This window comes from Vanessa tameamea, chromosome 10 (assembly GCF_037043105.1).
Source record: "Vanessa tameamea isolate UH-Manoa-2023 chromosome 10, ilVanTame1 primary haplotype, whole genome shotgun sequence".
Classification (NCBI taxonomy): Eukaryota; Metazoa; Arthropoda; class Insecta; order Lepidoptera; family Nymphalidae; genus Vanessa; species Vanessa tameamea.
In genome coordinates, this window is record NC_087318.1 from 6,438,007 (window position 1) to 6,456,194 (window position 18,188).

Consider the following 18,188-nt stretch of genomic DNA (forward strand, 5'->3'; position numbering starts at 1 on the left):
AATGTTTTTGGAGAATTATATCTGTAGAACAACCAGCTGAAGAAGAAGAAAATGACGAACTGATGAACAAATTACAGTGGCAACATTGAATGATGGTCTCAATGTTCTTAGTGTATTACGCAAGATTGTTCTTTTTAATAAACAGTTTCACGTGCAGGGAAATTATAACGATATGCTGATTAAACTCCAAAGTGAATTACAAAATGTGTATACAAGACAGAAGTGTTCCAAACTAAACTTACAGATTTTATGCATACAGGAAAATGACATTGTTCTTTCTTAATACGTATACGTTTTGATTGAAATAAACGAAATATAATATAATTTCATTCATTTATATATTTTGCCTACTAATACCTATGACCTACACATTCAATAATACCACTTCATAAAAAAATAAGCTTTACCGGTTGTTACGACTATCGGTTTTTACGACTAAATATGAGTAGTCCCTTCAATGTCGTTATAACAGATTTTGACTGTATATTTATGATAATAACAAAAAAAAATATTTCCTAGTTTTAATTTATTTGACCACTTATGCTAATGTAAATATTTATATTGTTGTTAGTAGCGTTTAATTACAACAAAAAAATATTGGTCTTTGTACGTGGCATGAGTATAAAGGACTACAGTTGTTTTAAATAAAGTAAACAAAAACGTGAATAGAGATCAAATTACGGCCATGGCGTCCATTCCCAAGAGATACTGGCCAACAATACAGGACAAAATATAATGTTGTTGTAATCATTTATATCAATATAAGAAAATAATCATCAAAAAATAATATAAAAAGAATCTATTAACCGTTTGAACTACATAAGTTTAATCCGTGCTCTTTTAAAAATAAATATTTAAAAACTTGCAACTGTACTCGATGTTCGCCTATCACTATGTATGTATAAGTATGAAACGTTAATAACGTTATCTATAAGTGTTTAGAACATCAAGTTACACCTTTTCTAGGTAATTATTAAAAAGGCTAGGTATTTGATTTACTTACGAGAGCAAAAAAGCAGTCGGGTAAAAATATAACACATTATACAATTTTGTTATTTCATTAAATTTTTTATACTTCTTTTTATTCTATTTTTTAAACAGGAAAGCGCTTACCATAATCAGTAGATCATAATTAAGATAAAAGTAAAAAATATTAAATTAATTATTTTATTAAAGTAGATATATTAAATTAAAAATGTAATATTAATACTTATGGTAAGTCGATTTTAAGGACTATACGGATACTAATTCTGTTTTAAATAAGATACCGTCCAGAATCACGTATAACGCTGCCCTGAATAGATTCAATGCAAATATATTCTTTTTAAAGTTATATATATTATAAATATCATTTTGGAGGTTTAGATTGATCAAATTTTACTGGTGAAGAGCTTGAGTCACAAAAAAATGTCTAGTTTTTTCATTCTTGATATTATCCCTGATATTGATATGAGGGTTATACTTTCGGGAGATCGTGTTTCGTGTTTCGAGTGTGGTCTATTACCTCTCCAGTCGACGATTACTAACAGAGCAGCTATGTTACTGTAGGTAAACATTTGTGCAACATTATATTTTGTCCTGTGTAGTTGGCCAGTATCTCTTGGGAATGGACGCCATGGCCGTAATTTGATCTCTATTCACCTTTTTGTTTACTTTATTTAAAACAACTGTAGTCCTTTATATTCATTCCACGTACAAAGACCAATATTTTTTTGTTGTAATTAAACGCTACTAACAACAGTATAAATATTTACATTAGCATAAGTGGTCAAATAAATTAAAACTAGGAAATATTTTTTTTTGTCATTATCATAAATAAATAAATAAATATAAATATTGGACAAGATCACATACATTACTCTGATCCCAATGTAAGTAGCTAAAGCACTTGTATTATGGAAATCAGAAGTAACGACGGTACCACAAACACCCAGACTCAAGACAACATAGAAAACTAATGAAAAATTTCTACATCGACTCGGCCGGGAATCGAACCCGGGACCTCGGAGTGGCCTACCCATGAAAACCGGTGTACACACTACTCGACCACGGAGGTCGTCAATCAATAATCAAGTCAATCATAAATATACAGTCAAAATCTGTTATAACGACATTGAAGGGACTACTCATATTTAGTCGTAAAAACCGATAGTCGTAACAACCGGTGAAGCTTATTTTTTTATGAAGTGGTATTATTGAATGTGTAGGTCATAGGTATTAATAGGCAAAATATATAAATGCATATAAATAAATGAATACAATTTAATGCAATTAAATTGCACCCTTAACTTTTAATTTTAACCTTTAACCTTTAATATGGACAATTAACCATAAAGTCATTATCTATTTGATTCATATAACGTAACAAGCTCCCTGTCAGAACAGTCGAACAATAAGTATGAGTCATACGTGACACGCAGGGCAGGGAAAGGGGTAAAGTTGTTATGTCCACTTTCAATTGTAATAAAATAAAAAAAAGTGTAGTCGTCCCTTTTTACATAATTTATATTTGTATTTCTAAACGAAATATATTCACATCTATTACCAATTAATATATATATATATTTAGCATACAAAAGTGAAATAGATTAAAAAAAGACAAGAATGTAAGTTAGTTTAAACAATTTACTAAAAAACCATACAGTTCTAACTTTGAATGTATCTTAACATAAATAAATCACCAAATCATACATATTGAAGTAAATTACTTACTCAGTTGAGCTTACAAATCCAAATAAAACACAAATAACACTTTTAACAAATTACAATTTGCGCCAATATTGACCTCACTATCCGCGTCTAAAAAGCCAAAGTAATGACAGCTTGATACGGTTTCGCGCGCTTTTGTTTTTTTTTTTTTTTATTTTATTAATTCCAGCCAGTTGTATAGTTAAAGGAATCTCCTAAATATATATATAATTGTATTTTGTTGTATACTTAAATGTTAACAAATGACGATGCATATTCACTAGTAATAAATATATTGAAGTACAACAAATAATTTTGTTTTAAATGGTAAAAAACAAACGCGGATGTTTTTTTAATATCAGCCATTAAATATAATAAGATATTTAAGCTAAACTAACTGAAATTTATCCTGATTACAATATTTTAGCTATTTTCGTGTCTCGTGGTATTTTACTATCGTGTAATCGTTTAAAACGGCTACTTATAGTCTTGAAACTAAATACTTCCTCTGGTATGAACAATGGACCAACACTTACATATATAAGGATGCACTCGGCTTTTGGCAGCAGCGTCGTTATCGTCTTTGCCGTCTAAAATAGGATTTATTTAACTCATCACGAGGACGCGGGTTGTAATTAATTCCGGAAATAAAAGTTGGTATCGTTAAATTATAATGTTGTAATATTTTAAACGCGTTCGTACAATAATTTTCAACTGTTAAATCGTATAATTAATCCGTTCGCGTGACATACACCGCCATTACCGGCTGTTATTCGTTGCTCTAGCAATATCAACCCAGCGGCGCTGCCCGTCAAACGTTTCACCAGAGCAAGCTTGACTCACCCTCGTCCAATAATCGAAAACTTACAATTTAATGCGGCATATATGAATTAGATGACACTGCATTTGGCGCGCGCCGGCATATATATGTATATATCTTATATGCTCGTGTAAGACATTCTACATATCAAAAAATAATATGGATATACAGAATCTGTCTTTACAGTAATTCAGTGAGCAAAATATATGCCTGTTCGTTTTCATGTCATGTCGAGTCATCACGAATCTAATGGACGGAACTAGAATTTACTAAGAGCTTTTGTTACATTTCTGTCTCGTATTTCTGTCTGCCTTATGAATTTATTAATTTCTAGAATGATCTTAGCCAACAGCCCTGAGGCAAACATGAGCAATACTAGTATATGCTATACCCTTACTATACTACTATACCCTTTATTTTAATTATATGTATATATAAATGTATAAATTTCAAGCGCTCTAACTCTAAAACGCAGCGATGTTTAATCTGAACAAAAATGATATGTAATATGAGCGAACCATATAACAAAATGTTCACTAGCTCACCATTATAGTAATCCTGACGATGAAGATTTTAATTATCATTTAAGAAATAAAATTATGTAATGTACAATTTTATATTGTCAATACACGAATTTGTAAATTTATTTTTAATAATATTAAATTATAAATAAATAATTGTATTATTTATATGTCATAAACTTACATACAAATATTTACAAACTAATACTTATACTTACTACATATATGTATATATAATATATATCTCTATTATACACTAATACATATTTAAGATACTAAAATGTTATATAAAGGAAATTAATTAAAGTCGTCTAAATTATTACTTAGGTAATAGTTTTAACGGCTTTTTTAAAAGTTGAAATTGATGGAGCTTTTTTTATATCTATACGTATTCAAATAAAATAAAAATGGAAACTCTTTTCAATTTTCATTAATTCTATCACTTTATGCATTTCTTCTCTCTAACATATGTATGCAGACGATATCGAGATTTATCGACATGCAACACTTAAAGATTTTCCTGCAGCGATTGATGCTATTAATGACGATCTTGTTTCAATCTCTGAGTGGAGTAAGCGATACGGACTTAACATCAATCCAAGTAAATCGCAGGCAATCATAATTGGTAGTCCAGGCATGAACTCGAAGGTAGATTTATTAAATTTACCAGCCGTTGAATACAGAGACACTACAATATCCTACTACTCCAACGTTAAAGATCTTGGTGTGTATTTAGACCAGACATTATCATGGTCAGTACAAATAAAATAAGTCAGTAGGAAAATATTCGCTGCGTTGAGCTCATTACGGCGACTCCAATCTATACTTCCAATTCCTACCAAAATTATGCAAGCAAACTCTCTCCTTTTATCAATTCTAGATTACGCAGTTGCCAGCTATCCTGATCTGACCGAGGATCAACTGAACAAACTTGAGCGACTTGAAAATATTGCTATTCGATTCATATTTTGCCTACGAAAATATGACCATGTCTCCGAATATCTTTCAAGACTCAAGTGGCTTCCTATACATCTTTGCCGGAACCTGCATATTCTTTCCCTTCTGTACTGTGCGCTATTTAACTACAGTTTTCCTACGTATTTAAGTGAAAAATTTGAATTTCTTGGGGATCCTTTTTTATTAAGATCTAAGCGGTACCTAACACTCAAAATGTCTGTTCACAAAACAAAATTCCTAAACAATTCGTTTACTGTACAGGCCATAAAGTTATGGAATGCCCTTCCGGTAGATATAAAAAAAGCTCCATCAATTTCAGCTTTTAAAAAAGCCGTTAAAAACTATTACCTAAATAATAATTTAGACGACTTTAATTAATTTGCTTTATATAACATTTTAGTATCTTAAATATGTATTAGTGTATAATAGAGATATATATTATATATATGTAGTAAGTATAAGTATTAGTTTATAAATTTTGTATGTAAATTTATGACAGCACCGCCTACGCCGATGGTTTTAAAAATTCTCCGGAAGAGATGGCTAATTAGCCATAAGTCCGCCCATCGTACAACACTCGTATTCAACATTTATTTTTTGTTTTACTTTTTTTTCTGTGTGTTTCGTGTTGTTTGTGGTGTATAATAAAGTAAATAAAAAAAAAAGCGAATACTAATTAATATGTTATTATAGATCTGTGTACACTACAATTATAATATATTTATAACGTTTAAATGATATACGCATTTAAGTGGTGTGTCATCGTAAGTCAGACTTCAACATTTCAGGATTAAGATAAAAAATGTGTCTTGGAGTCTTGACAGAATAGCACTGCTATTGTCGCTTATTTATGTCTAAGTATCTAAATTATAAAGGAAGTATTCATTTATAATGACCTCACTCGCTTCCTTTCAATTCGCATTCTCAATTTATGGATCACGTTGTTTTTGAAACATTTTCATAGTGTCTATATATTAATACAGATCTACATATTAATCGTCCTGAAGTGATAATGAGAGAAAACAAAAAGAAATATTTGCGCACACATATTATGCACTGTTTTAGGTCGTATATTTAGTTGACCAATGAGGCGACTACGATCTAATCGATCAGGGGAATTTCATTATTTTCATAATAAAAATATTTGTTCTGCGTACGACAATATATTTTTTTCCATTCTTTGTGTGTGTTTTGTTCTTCAATAAACCTTTTATGGACTCATAATACTATACTAATTACCTATAATTTTTTTCCCCGTATTATGTACTACAAATACATTTTATTCGATGTAATAAAACCGTCATAGTTTATGTTTAAACTGCCAATGACAAGACACGTTATATCAAATTGAAAATCAATAAAGCGTTCTTTGGTTTTACATTGTACTAATGACAATGTATCCTCCAACTGACGCTCATTTTTCCTACCTTTTGAAACAACGTAGCTTAATTTTTTATTAGCATTGCGTATGAATTTCGACCAATGGGCGACCATTAGTAATAAGTACACTGAATACGTATCCAAGGTGAACATGTATATAATGTGTATTTGTAATAATATAAAATTATGATAATTTAATTTAGATTATACAAAGTTAACTTACAATTTAATATCTCAAATTAAATCAAAATCCTTTATTTAACATTAAAGAATTACACTTGCTTAACGATTTTCAAATGAAAACTTAAAAGTTAGTAGGAAATTAACTCAGTGAGTTCTTTGTCAATTTGTGATTGTTTACATATATTCAATATAACAATGAAATAGGCATCCTGCGATCATTTCATTACCAAGTTTTGCTATCAACCATGAAATCACCAATTGTATAATAACTTTATTCGTGTAATTATACTTAAAAATATACTTGCTATTTAATTTTGATATAATGAAAATTTTTAATTTATTTCATTTAATAATTCAGTTTAAGTATAAATATAAAATATATATTTTTTATCAAAGAAGATAGCGTTGATGTAATATTATGTATTTTTTAATACTGATAAAAATATGTGATTTAATTTGAATAATTTTGTTTATTATAATCATTATACATATGTAGGAAATATATAAAATTTAACCTTGAATAAAACATCACCATACATACATAATTTTAATTTTACTTACATTTTGATGGTTTTTTATTCCTATTTAAATATGAGTATGAAGTTATTAATTAACAAAAAAGGTTTAACTTAATTATTTAATTTTATTATTTTTATTACAGAAAGCCCACGAACGGTAGTATTTGTGTGAATGGTAGAGTCCGCAACGAGAAAATGTTTCGAAGACGATCGTGTTACATACTGCAAGATGACAAGATCCATGAAATGCTTACTATACAAGAATCCCTGACAATTGCTGCTGAGCTAAAGTTGGGGAATCATGTCAGCAAACAGCAAAAACAGCAACGGGTATTGGCAAACTTTTTTTAAATAAAAAAATTTCTGGTCCGACCTGGAATTTGAACCCAAGGCTTCGGGAACTGCCTTTAAAGGTAGCCAATAGACCATTGAGGTAGTTATCATAATAGATTTTAATATAGGAGCACAGGTTACATTCATTATTTTAAAAAGTCCTCAACAAAATATGTTACTAAAACAGATTTCAGAGCAAGGAGACTGTAGATGGCCATTGCTTGATAAACGTTGTATTAAAATACAATTCTTTATTGAATTTTTTTGAACAAAATGATAAAGATAAGCATTGAGTGTACAAGAAAAATAGATGTAAAAAAATGCTGTTAAAAGACGTAATTTACAACTTTTGTTTTGTGTATAGTAATTAACAAAAAATAATAATTTACATTTTAAATACATTATGTTTTTTATGACAACAATTTCAAGATATTTGACTGTCTTAATTATGTTTTTTATTTGTTTCTATTTTTGAAGTAGTTATTTCTCACTTTTCAAAAACTCGAAAATCTTATATTTCAACAATAAAACCGCCTTATAACCATTTGTAGGAAAAATATCTAAACATTATCTATATATGTATATGAAAGGCAATGGCCTGTTTATCTGATTATCTACACACTGCTTAAATATTATCAAGTAGATACTTGAAATTAGAAGACTTCCTTGTCGTACTGTCGAAACGCATTAGAAAAAAAAAATGTAATTTTGATTATAAGAGCAAAACTCCTTAATTATCAATTTCATCCAATCGATCCGATCATTACATTAGCTTGGCACGCTAAGGCAAATAAATACATAGGCTTGAATATATTTTTAGGATTAGATAAATAAATATAATAAAGGTAAATAATAATAGTGCGTTTTTAACGTGATATACGCTAAAAGCGCACTACTGTTATTAACTCACCTATGCCTCGAAACGGACGTAAAGCCGTTGGTCCCGATTGATCTAATTTGCCGTCCTACAGTAATTACGAAAGATAATAGAAAAAAGTATTTGCGCACACAGCATCTCACGTCCTACGTATTTATTTGGCTAATCTTCCCTGGGATTAACTACAGTCTGAAACGTTCAGAGGAATTTCATTATTTTCTTAATAATAAAAATGTTTGTTTTGCGTACGAAAATGAAATTAAGGTTTTTTTTTTATGTATATATGTCCTTCAATATTGAATCTTTGTGTACTCATATACCTATTATTTTATTTTATTCAGTTGTATTCTTGCCATACAAATAATAAAATAGAAAAAATAAATATGAATTATTGCAGTATTTTTTACTAAAACGAAGCATATAATGTGCTTCAATGTAGTAAAAAATTATAATATCAAAATAAGCGATCATAATGTACTTCTAGGGGCTAATTACCTAATTATGGTCGCTCATTCGTTTTAATAGCTTGGGTAAAACAAATGCAAATGTCAATTACATGATTTCCGTACAAAAAGAAGCGAATTGAAGCTTTAATAGTCTAAATCTATAGTTGGATTATGTAGTATATATACACTACAATATTAGTGAATCTACCACTTTAATAATCTTAAAAAATCGCATCTTTATCATACTTACAACATTCTTAATATTTTGTAATTCCAGATCGAAGAAATCATAGCTTCCTTAGGCGTTACTAAAGTACGACATTCGAGAGCGTGCAACTTGTCGGGAGGTCAAAAGAAACGACTAGCAATTGGATTAGAATTAGTCAACGACCCGCCCGTCATGTTCTTAGATGAACCAACCAGGTATGGGATATATTGATACATTTATTAGGCAAGACATCGTCGCTTAATTTGGTGGTGGATTTTGCTGGTACGGTAACGGTCTTGCATATTACTATCACGCATCAAATATATAGAAACTCCTTGTATTTAGACACTATGTACATAACAGTTATCAATCCAATCAGCAATATTTTGTATTGTTGTGTTCCGGTTTAAAGAATCGGTGAGCCAGTATAAGGAATTAATATTTCTTACAGTACCAATGTCTTTAGGCAGTGGTGACTACCATCGGGTAGCCTATTAGCCAGTCCGCCTACCTACTACATAAATAAGCCCGCCTGATTGGGTAGACCACCCACCCACTTATCACATTTACCGTCAAGCAACGACACTTAGTATTGTTGGGTTCCAGTTTCGAAGAATTAGTGTGCCACTGTAGCTCATGATGAAATTATTAATTTATATTTCTTACAATTGGCCATTTGCAAATCTACCTACCAAAAATTTTTTAAAATAAAATAATAGTAACGGCCATACACACAGTTTTATTATGTTTACAAATAAATTAACGATAGCCATAGATAACAAACGTTGATAGCTATTGAACTTTAAATAAATCATCACAAAGGACATCTGGTTACTAGTTAGTCATAGGTATCCTCGCTTTGCAATTCCCAAATATATATTTGTAATACAGGCTAACATACAAGCTCATCAGAGCATGGAGTCACCATAGACTCCTACTTTTTATAGTACGTCAACAAAACAATGATTATGAGTAAGATATCAAAGGTCATTTCTATATAACAATAAAGTTTACGGAGATAAGTAAAACAAGTTATATTTATATTTTATTTAGCTAAGTGTAAAAGTGTACACGTCAAAAATATATTTCAACTAAAAATTAAACTAAAATTACAGAATCTTTAATCAATGTCATCGCATTACACCACATTTTTAGATTATTAAATATCTAGAAGCAGTTTGGAAATTGAAATACTTCAGACCTTAAAAAAAACATCAAAGGAAAGTAAGAGGAAGTTCTTATAATTTATTTTTGATGATTGATTTGTTTATATCTGCTCAAGGTCTCAATATAATAATGCTTAGATCAAATCAATTTAAAAAATAAAAAAAATGTTATCGTTTAGTAATGCCCCTTGCCTATGCCTTATCTAGTAGATAACTAATCCACCAAATAAGGCATAACATTTAAATATGAATGAGGATGAGGAATTAATCAATAGTAATTGATCCCTGTGAGACCCCTTTTATTTAGAGAGCTCTGAAATCTGTTACTCCAGTACAAAATAAGATGCCTCTGAACGGAAACTGAAATGAATCTCACATAGAACTTACCAACGGTAAGTTGGTAAGCACGTTTACGCTTTAACCATTATTTAATTAAGTTTATTTAAATCTTAAAGTGCACATATTATACTGCTATTTTGTCTGATTCACACTATCGATCACCATTTGCATTAAAAAATAAAATAAGTCAAAAATAGCCAAATTATATAATTTTTATTTATCAAATTATGCTAAATGTGAGTAATATGTTATAGTATCATATGTAATGTAATGTATCATTTTATCTTATCTAAGATCCAGAGAACACCTTGACTGTGTTTTGATCTACCAAATTATTTTTTATGAATTTTAGTAAATTTGTTTTACAAAATACAGAAGAGGGTAATATCTTTAGAAAACTCGCCAAACTCAAGACCTACTAATTATGCAACTGACTCAGATGATAGAGATTATAGAACAAGGATACCAAGTATAACTAATACTTTAACTTTCTAAATAGCGTTTATTTTTTATTTTAAAGCTTGCGTTAAGAATTTGTGCAATAACAGACCAAGAGGTCAGTATCACATCTGCAGCACTCCCCTCTCTGGGCGGTCCAACGGCATTAAACTGCTGGGTCTTTATTACAGTTAGTTTTAACTATGTATATAAATAATTTCTACAGGAACTTATCGAGCTTATGACATTTTGAAATGTTACGTATCTTTGTTTCAGTGGCCTAGATAGTTCAATATCAAAACAATTGATGTACCTCCTGCATCTATTAGCAAGGCAAGGAAGAACGGTAGTGATCAGTATGCACCAGCCTTCCGCGATGCTTCTATACATGGTTGACAGGCTCTACGCAGTTGCTGCTGGGAGATGTGCTTATATGGGATCTGTACAGAGACTCCTACCGTACCTGAATACAATGAACCTCATATGTCCTCCATACCACAACCCTGTTGACTTTTGTAAGTAAATTGATTAGTAATATAAATGATATAGTTCTAAATTTAAAAATCAGATTAAAACAATGACAGGGCGAATTTATTTGCCAGGGATGGCAGCCGAAGTCCTCTGTCTGACTGATAACAATAACGTGTGATTGTAATTATAAAACTAAATATTAAACAACAAGCCAACGAGACTTTACGGTCAATCGGGAAGCTATTTATCTGATAAAAGTAACTAGAGCTCCTAAGTTCTCAGAAATACTAATAATTAATAATATATATAGCAAACTCCCTCATCAAGTTTAAACTAATATGATATAGGAAAGTGAATACGATAACATATTTTACAATCGATACAACAGTGTACTTAAAAGATGTTTCAGTTTAACTGAAAAAATAAAGCGCAAAATATAATTTAAATTATATAATTATTCAAAACAACGGATTCTTAAAAGTCCTACAAAATAAACAATTTGCTTAAAATCTTACTACGTAATATAAATTTCAATTTTATAGTTATTAAATTAAATGATGTTATTATTAATATTATTAATAAAAGATTTAACAAATCAAAACATTTTACATGGCTTATAAATATTAATTATCTGGTATCATAAATTTTGGAAATGAAACCCTTGTAATCTTTCTAATACTTTATCGTATAATAATACTGTAAGATTATATTACTATCAGTTACAGTAATCTAATTCATCTATATCTTTCATTGTATTAGTCTTGCGTAAGTTTGTCAAGCTTACAGTATTTAAAATGAAGGATACATTTATATCATTTTATAAACCTTATCTTAATACAAAGTATGAGTTTGATTATCACCTCTAAAACTGTAATTAGCGCTGCTCTTGCGTAATATTAAAAATAGTGACCTAATGATATATTTGCGAATTGTAATGTAATCTAGTGGTCAAAACTCAATCATAATTTTGACTTAAAATTTGAGGAAATTATAATATATGAATTTTTGAAAATGTTTTTACTTCTTTTATTCCCAATTTTTTTGTTGTTGTCAATTAAGATCTTTAATAATTACCAAACGAAAAAAATAATTTCGTTTAACAAACAACAGCGAAAGAATTACTGAAATGTTTTGTCTTATTTGTTTATAATGTTATTTTTTGTATTTCAGTCATAGAAATATGTCAAGACAATGAAGATATATTAGTTGAATCCGCGAATAATGGTAAAAATGAAAATTGGACTCAAAATACACCAAATGAGACTGATAGAAAGTTAATAGGTGAGTTCCTATTTCATTTTTGTAATAACTTTTAAAAAAAACAAACATTTTATTTATTGAATAAATATATGCCAGTCATACGCAACCAACGGTATAATTAAAATAAGTTATTTAAAAAAAGTCTCAAATCCGTTCCTTTTTTTTTAATTTTCAGTATTGAATCTAATTCTTCTATCTAGTATATTAAATACATATTAGATTGATTTCACTGTATTGCACTCCAATGATCAAAAGATATATAATCGGCATACAATAGATTACAGAACATACAAAGTTGTTTTAAATGATTAAGGTGCAACAGGCGGCCTTATCGCAAAAGCAGCGTTATCTTCTTAGCAACCTTTGGGCATAGAATAAATTTTCTGATTAAAAATCTTTTACTTTTTCAGAATATAAAAGAAGTAAATCTGAAGAAGTATATTTGACAACACTACCTCCACCTAAAGAAGATCCTACTAGTAAAATCCTGTTAGCCCTTAAAAGTACATATCCAACTTCTTCTTGGAAGCAATTTACAATTTTAACTAGAAGAGCTTTAATGGTAAATACTGACGATTTTGTTTTTAAATAGATGGCTAGTATGGCATATTAGTCACCTGATGTTGAGCATTTATCCAATAGACTATAGCCCTGTAGGAAACATTAACCATAATTTACGTCGCTAATGCTCCACCAATGGGACGTAAAATGTCACAGTGTAAAATTAAGCTATCTCACTTACCCTTCAAACTAAAATATAAACGAAATAAAGAAATACTAAGTTGTAATATTGTTGTTTGTTGGTAAAAGATGGGATAAGTACCTATCCAGGTGGGCTTGACGAACCTCTTCTTTTAAGTATTATGTAATTTTGTTGCATGTAATAATTATATTTTTTAAACAAATCATGTGTTTATCAAGATATAAATAAAATTAGCTACAACTGTCCGTTGATGCGATTCATATCAACAAACTAATCAGTTTGTTGATATGAATCGCAGCATCGCTATCATTATTTCTCCGTGCGATATTAACGAAATATCCTATAAATACTATAATGTATCGTTATGTAATTTAGCTAATGGAAATAATATTATTTATAACAAGGTAATCTATTTATAATATGTTTTTAGTCTATCTGGCGCAATCCGTCCTTCACGATAATGATCACGGGCATACATTGCTCAATGGCCTTATTTGTTGGCTTTCTCTTCTACAATGTTGGTGAAGATGCTAAATACGTCAGAGACAACTATAATTTCCTCTACTTCAGCCTTATGTTTCTGATGTTCACAGCATTCAATGCTGTAACTATTAGTTGTAAGTATCATTTATATCATTCACTCGTTTAAAGCTTATATTAATTGCTATTCAGTACGCTAGCAATTTAAAAGCAAAACCCTGTAAATATCACACTACATACTTGGTAAAGATCTTCTCTCATCTCAAGGAGAAGACTTGGTACTTATTGACCCATGCTACTTCAATATGGGTTTGTGGATATACGTATAGAAAACATTTTTACTGTTAGTAGAAATATTTCCTTGCGATATTTTTGTTCGTCGCCGAGCACGAGATGAATTATTAACACTTATTAAGTGGATGCAAATTCAGAGGTGTTCAGATTTTAACGCGCAAACATTTATTAAGTTTCACGTCTTCAAGCCACTGTCCTTACGCGGTTCCGAAAACCGATGTTTTTATTAAAAAGTATATAATATATTATGTCCATAACACTGAACTATACTTTATGTAATTTTTTTAGTTCCAGAGCAGATCCCTGTTATACGAAGAGAGCACTTTAACCGCTGGTATAATGCTGGAGCATACTACGCATCAACCCTGGCGTCTGTATTACCAACACAAACCGTCTGTACGCTTGCATTTGCCTGCATAACGTACTGGTTGACGGGACAACCTGTAGATTATATACGTTTTCTTATATTCTGCTGTACGCTCTTATTAGTCTCGTACGTGGCGTTGTGTATTGGTCTCTTCAACGGATCTATGTTTAATATTAAGGTGAGTAATATAAAACAGATTTTAATCAATGCAATTTAATAAGAAAACGTATTTTTAAATTTATTTTTGCTTACAGAATGGAGTCGTATTCGGGCCGTTTTTCATAATGCCGTTTACAATATTCTCTGGATTCTTTCTTCGATACAGCGATGCGCCTGTTTTTATGCGATGGTTGTTTCAATTATCGTTTCTGAAACACGGGCTTGCTGGTTTAGTTATATCAATTTTTGGAATGGATCGACCGAAACTTTTGTGCACAGAAATATACTGCCATTACGCACATCCTGTACAGTTCTTGAAAGATAATGGAATGCTTGGTGAAAAGTTCTCAATTGTCGTTGCCGCTTTATTTGCTATCGCGTTTGTGTTCATAGCCTGTTCTTATGGTGTGCTAAAGTTAAGATTAAAGAGCAAATGGTGAGACTCAATCATATACTTTTTGGGTAAAGACTTCTGGCGTATTTAAAAATGGCTGTGATTAGAACTGACGCATACACAATTGAAACATATTCTACGTTACATAGTGTTTATAAATGCAATCATAGTTAATAATAAATGACGTTTAATCAAAGAACAAATACCAAAATAGTGAACAATAACAAGATTTAGTGAAAATTGTTACTGATTTACAAAACAATTGCTCATACTTTTGTATAGTTTTAAAGAAGAGTTTATGAACCTAAAATAAATATTTTATCAGAGTAATATATAATTTTAGATATGTTTTTAAAATTTTGTTACATTTAATAATACAATATATTCCCCTAAATATGTAGTTTGGTGATGAGAATCTCAAACGAGACAATTGCTCTTGCTACATTTAACAGTATAACTATCAACTTTACGGATGCAAGGAAATTGTTAAAACCTTCAAACTGCTCATCTGAATTACATTCATTGCACAACTCTTGCTCACGATGTGTTCTTTAAAATTAATATCTTGATTTATATGTATTATATGTGATCTGTAAATATGTTTATAAACCAGTACACATTATGTAAGAACAAACTTGAAGCTCAACGCAGTAGAGATATTCTATAAGAAGAAAACAAGTGTGTAATGTCAGAATGTGATATGCAATTTTGACTATGATAATTATTAAATTTATAAGATACACGTATCATAATGGCGTATCACTGTACGTCTTATGTCAACATTTCACGAGTGAGTTACGAAATGAATTCTCACAGAATTGCACTGCAGAACACGATTAAGAAACATCAGAAAGCTACGACATATTTCTTGTAAGGGTAAATCGGTTGTCAATATTTTATGAGTGAGATTCTATGCGAGTTCTTATAAAGTTACAATCATGAGTAAATTGGGGTCTAGATAAGTTGCATATCGATCGACCAATTCGTTTCTAGAAAACGATGAAGAATTATAGAAATGACATTGTATGTATTTGATCACTTGATCATATAGTAACGGAAGAAAGACGATAGAAATCGTTACGGCTCAAATCGAATGCATTTGTCTTAGCCCATTGAAATATAGCCCAGCTTATCTTTGTTACGTTAAAGTTGCATGGACATTGCATGAAAATAATACATTATCGACTTTTTATTGAATAAATAGATCATATTTTTATTACACGCCAAGCAAGTTTCGCAAAATTAATACATACTTTATGAGGCAAGTTATTTTTTATTTCAAGAATAAAATTATTAATAATAAATCCACCTTACATTTACGTCACAGTTATTCATAGATAAGACTTTCTATAAAAGATCATATTGTTTATATAAAGCGTATTATTATTATATTATTTTCATGCAGGCCTTATAAAACCCCGAACATGTATCTATATTCCATAAATGTAATAATTATTGTATATTTTTAGTATTATAAAGTAATAATAATTGCCGAATTTCTTGCCGGTTCTTATCGGTTCTTATCGCAAGAACCTGTATTTATAACTTAATTTCCTCGAGTGAAGTCTATTTTTATATTATTGATATACCAAAGATACATTCTTTTTATAATTTCTGTCTGTCTATACATGAACACATTGCGGAAATCATTAAATTGGATCTTAATGATACCTCATTGAATGAAACCTATAAGATTTTTGGGATTGTTTGGGTAATTTCTAAAACCCTTTCAATTTATTGTATTTCAAGTCTATGCTCATGACCACATGGATGTCAACTCGTTAAGTAATTATTCGATGTATGTGTTAAGTTTCTATCGAAGACATAAAACATAATTCACGTCTATCCTATCCAGAAATTTATACTTTTAACACAGAACGTTTCATTTTATTTACATAGCAAATAAATCTCTACCAATAATACAAAGCGGAAACTTCTTTTTGAACGCGCTATTCCCAAGATCTACCAGTCCTATTTGAAATAATCCTTTTGCACTAAATAGCGAAATTATAGAGGAAGATAATATTGTATTACATCACGCTTCGATCCATAGGTGCAGGGCAGTCAAGTTTAACGTGGTTGAAAGCAGGAGCAGCTAGTATCGAATATACTTGCCAGCTTAATAAACGTACGACTTATAATTTGTAAATATATTAGTAAGATTATTGTTAGAATCGCTAGGTGAGGTGAAGAACACTTCATATCCAGATTATATTATAGTTACGTGGGTAATATTTGTTGTCAAAGTTATGTTAATTTTAAGAAATAAGCCGGTCGATGATCTGTACTATACATTCTCTATAAATGACATTTTAATATGCCTAGCCTGTCAGTCATATCCCGAATAGGTACAATGTCTAAGGATACATTCCAATAGCATAAATCGAAACAGGCATTAAACATTGATCTGTGATTTAGAGCTATTTAGTCTGTATAGCAATTACTGTAATTTTATTTTATAAAATGAGATTTTTGTATAAGTATGGAGCAATTACAGTCAATGTTAATTTATAAATATACCTGGTGTTTGTAAAATAAAAATATTAGTAATTTGTGTATTCATTTTTTTTTCCTTTTTCTTCTTTTTGATTGAGTTGTGACTTTTTACGTGCAGTAATTAAACAACAGTCTTTATATTGATCAGTACAAAAACGGTTACCGAAAATGTGATGTGTCAAGTGTGTGCATAAATCTTTATTTCAATGCGACTTAAAATTAGATTCGAACGCAGATTAGGCATAGCACTTTCCAAGAAACCAAGAAGGAAACTTCAGGATTAGCCTTTTAATTTAGTTGCTGAATAAATTATATCGATCCAACAAATCCAATTGTAATAAAAATGTTGACAGAAAATTCTCAAACATATTATTCGCTGTCGATAGGCTTTGTGTAGCCTTCATTTGCTGTGCTACTTTATTTACCACAGCATTTTCTAGCCCTACGTCACGTCTCTAGTATTCACGTAATAGGGTTCTTATTTGCTTAACAGAGTAAAGTGGGGCTACATATTATTGTTTGTTGAGGAAGGTCATTCATCACTCATTCATTCTAACTTAGAAGAACTATTAGCCGAGAGGTCCTTATCTATTATAACGTGCTCGGTTCTCTATGAATCGTACATAATAAACGTGTAAATAACAAATAAATATAACTAATTATATAAAAACATATACTAATATTACTTTG

The 18,188-nt window shown here is 30.1% G+C and overlaps 1 protein-coding gene across 1 annotated transcript in view; it reads left to right on the forward strand.

The window, feature by feature from the left end:
- Nucleotides 1-17,556, forward strand: part of LOC113392009 (ATP-binding cassette subfamily G member 4-like) — a 30,308-nt gene extending 12,752 nt beyond the window's left edge. The window contains exons 3-10 of the mRNA XM_026628208.2: nucleotides 7,211-7,397; nucleotides 9,001-9,146; nucleotides 11,151-11,389; nucleotides 12,516-12,626; nucleotides 13,016-13,167; nucleotides 13,739-13,925; nucleotides 14,371-14,627; nucleotides 14,704-17,556. Of these exons, the coding sequence (XP_026483993.1) occupies nucleotides 7,211-7,397; nucleotides 9,001-9,146; nucleotides 11,151-11,389; nucleotides 12,516-12,626; nucleotides 13,016-13,167; nucleotides 13,739-13,925; nucleotides 14,371-14,627; nucleotides 14,704-15,048 (1,624 nt within the window). The 3' untranslated portion in view covers nucleotides 15,049-17,556. The remainder of the gene's footprint in view (nucleotides 1-7,210; nucleotides 7,398-9,000; nucleotides 9,147-11,150; nucleotides 11,390-12,515; nucleotides 12,627-13,015; nucleotides 13,168-13,738; nucleotides 13,926-14,370; nucleotides 14,628-14,703) is intronic.
- Nucleotides 17,557-18,188: the final 632 nt, after the last annotated feature.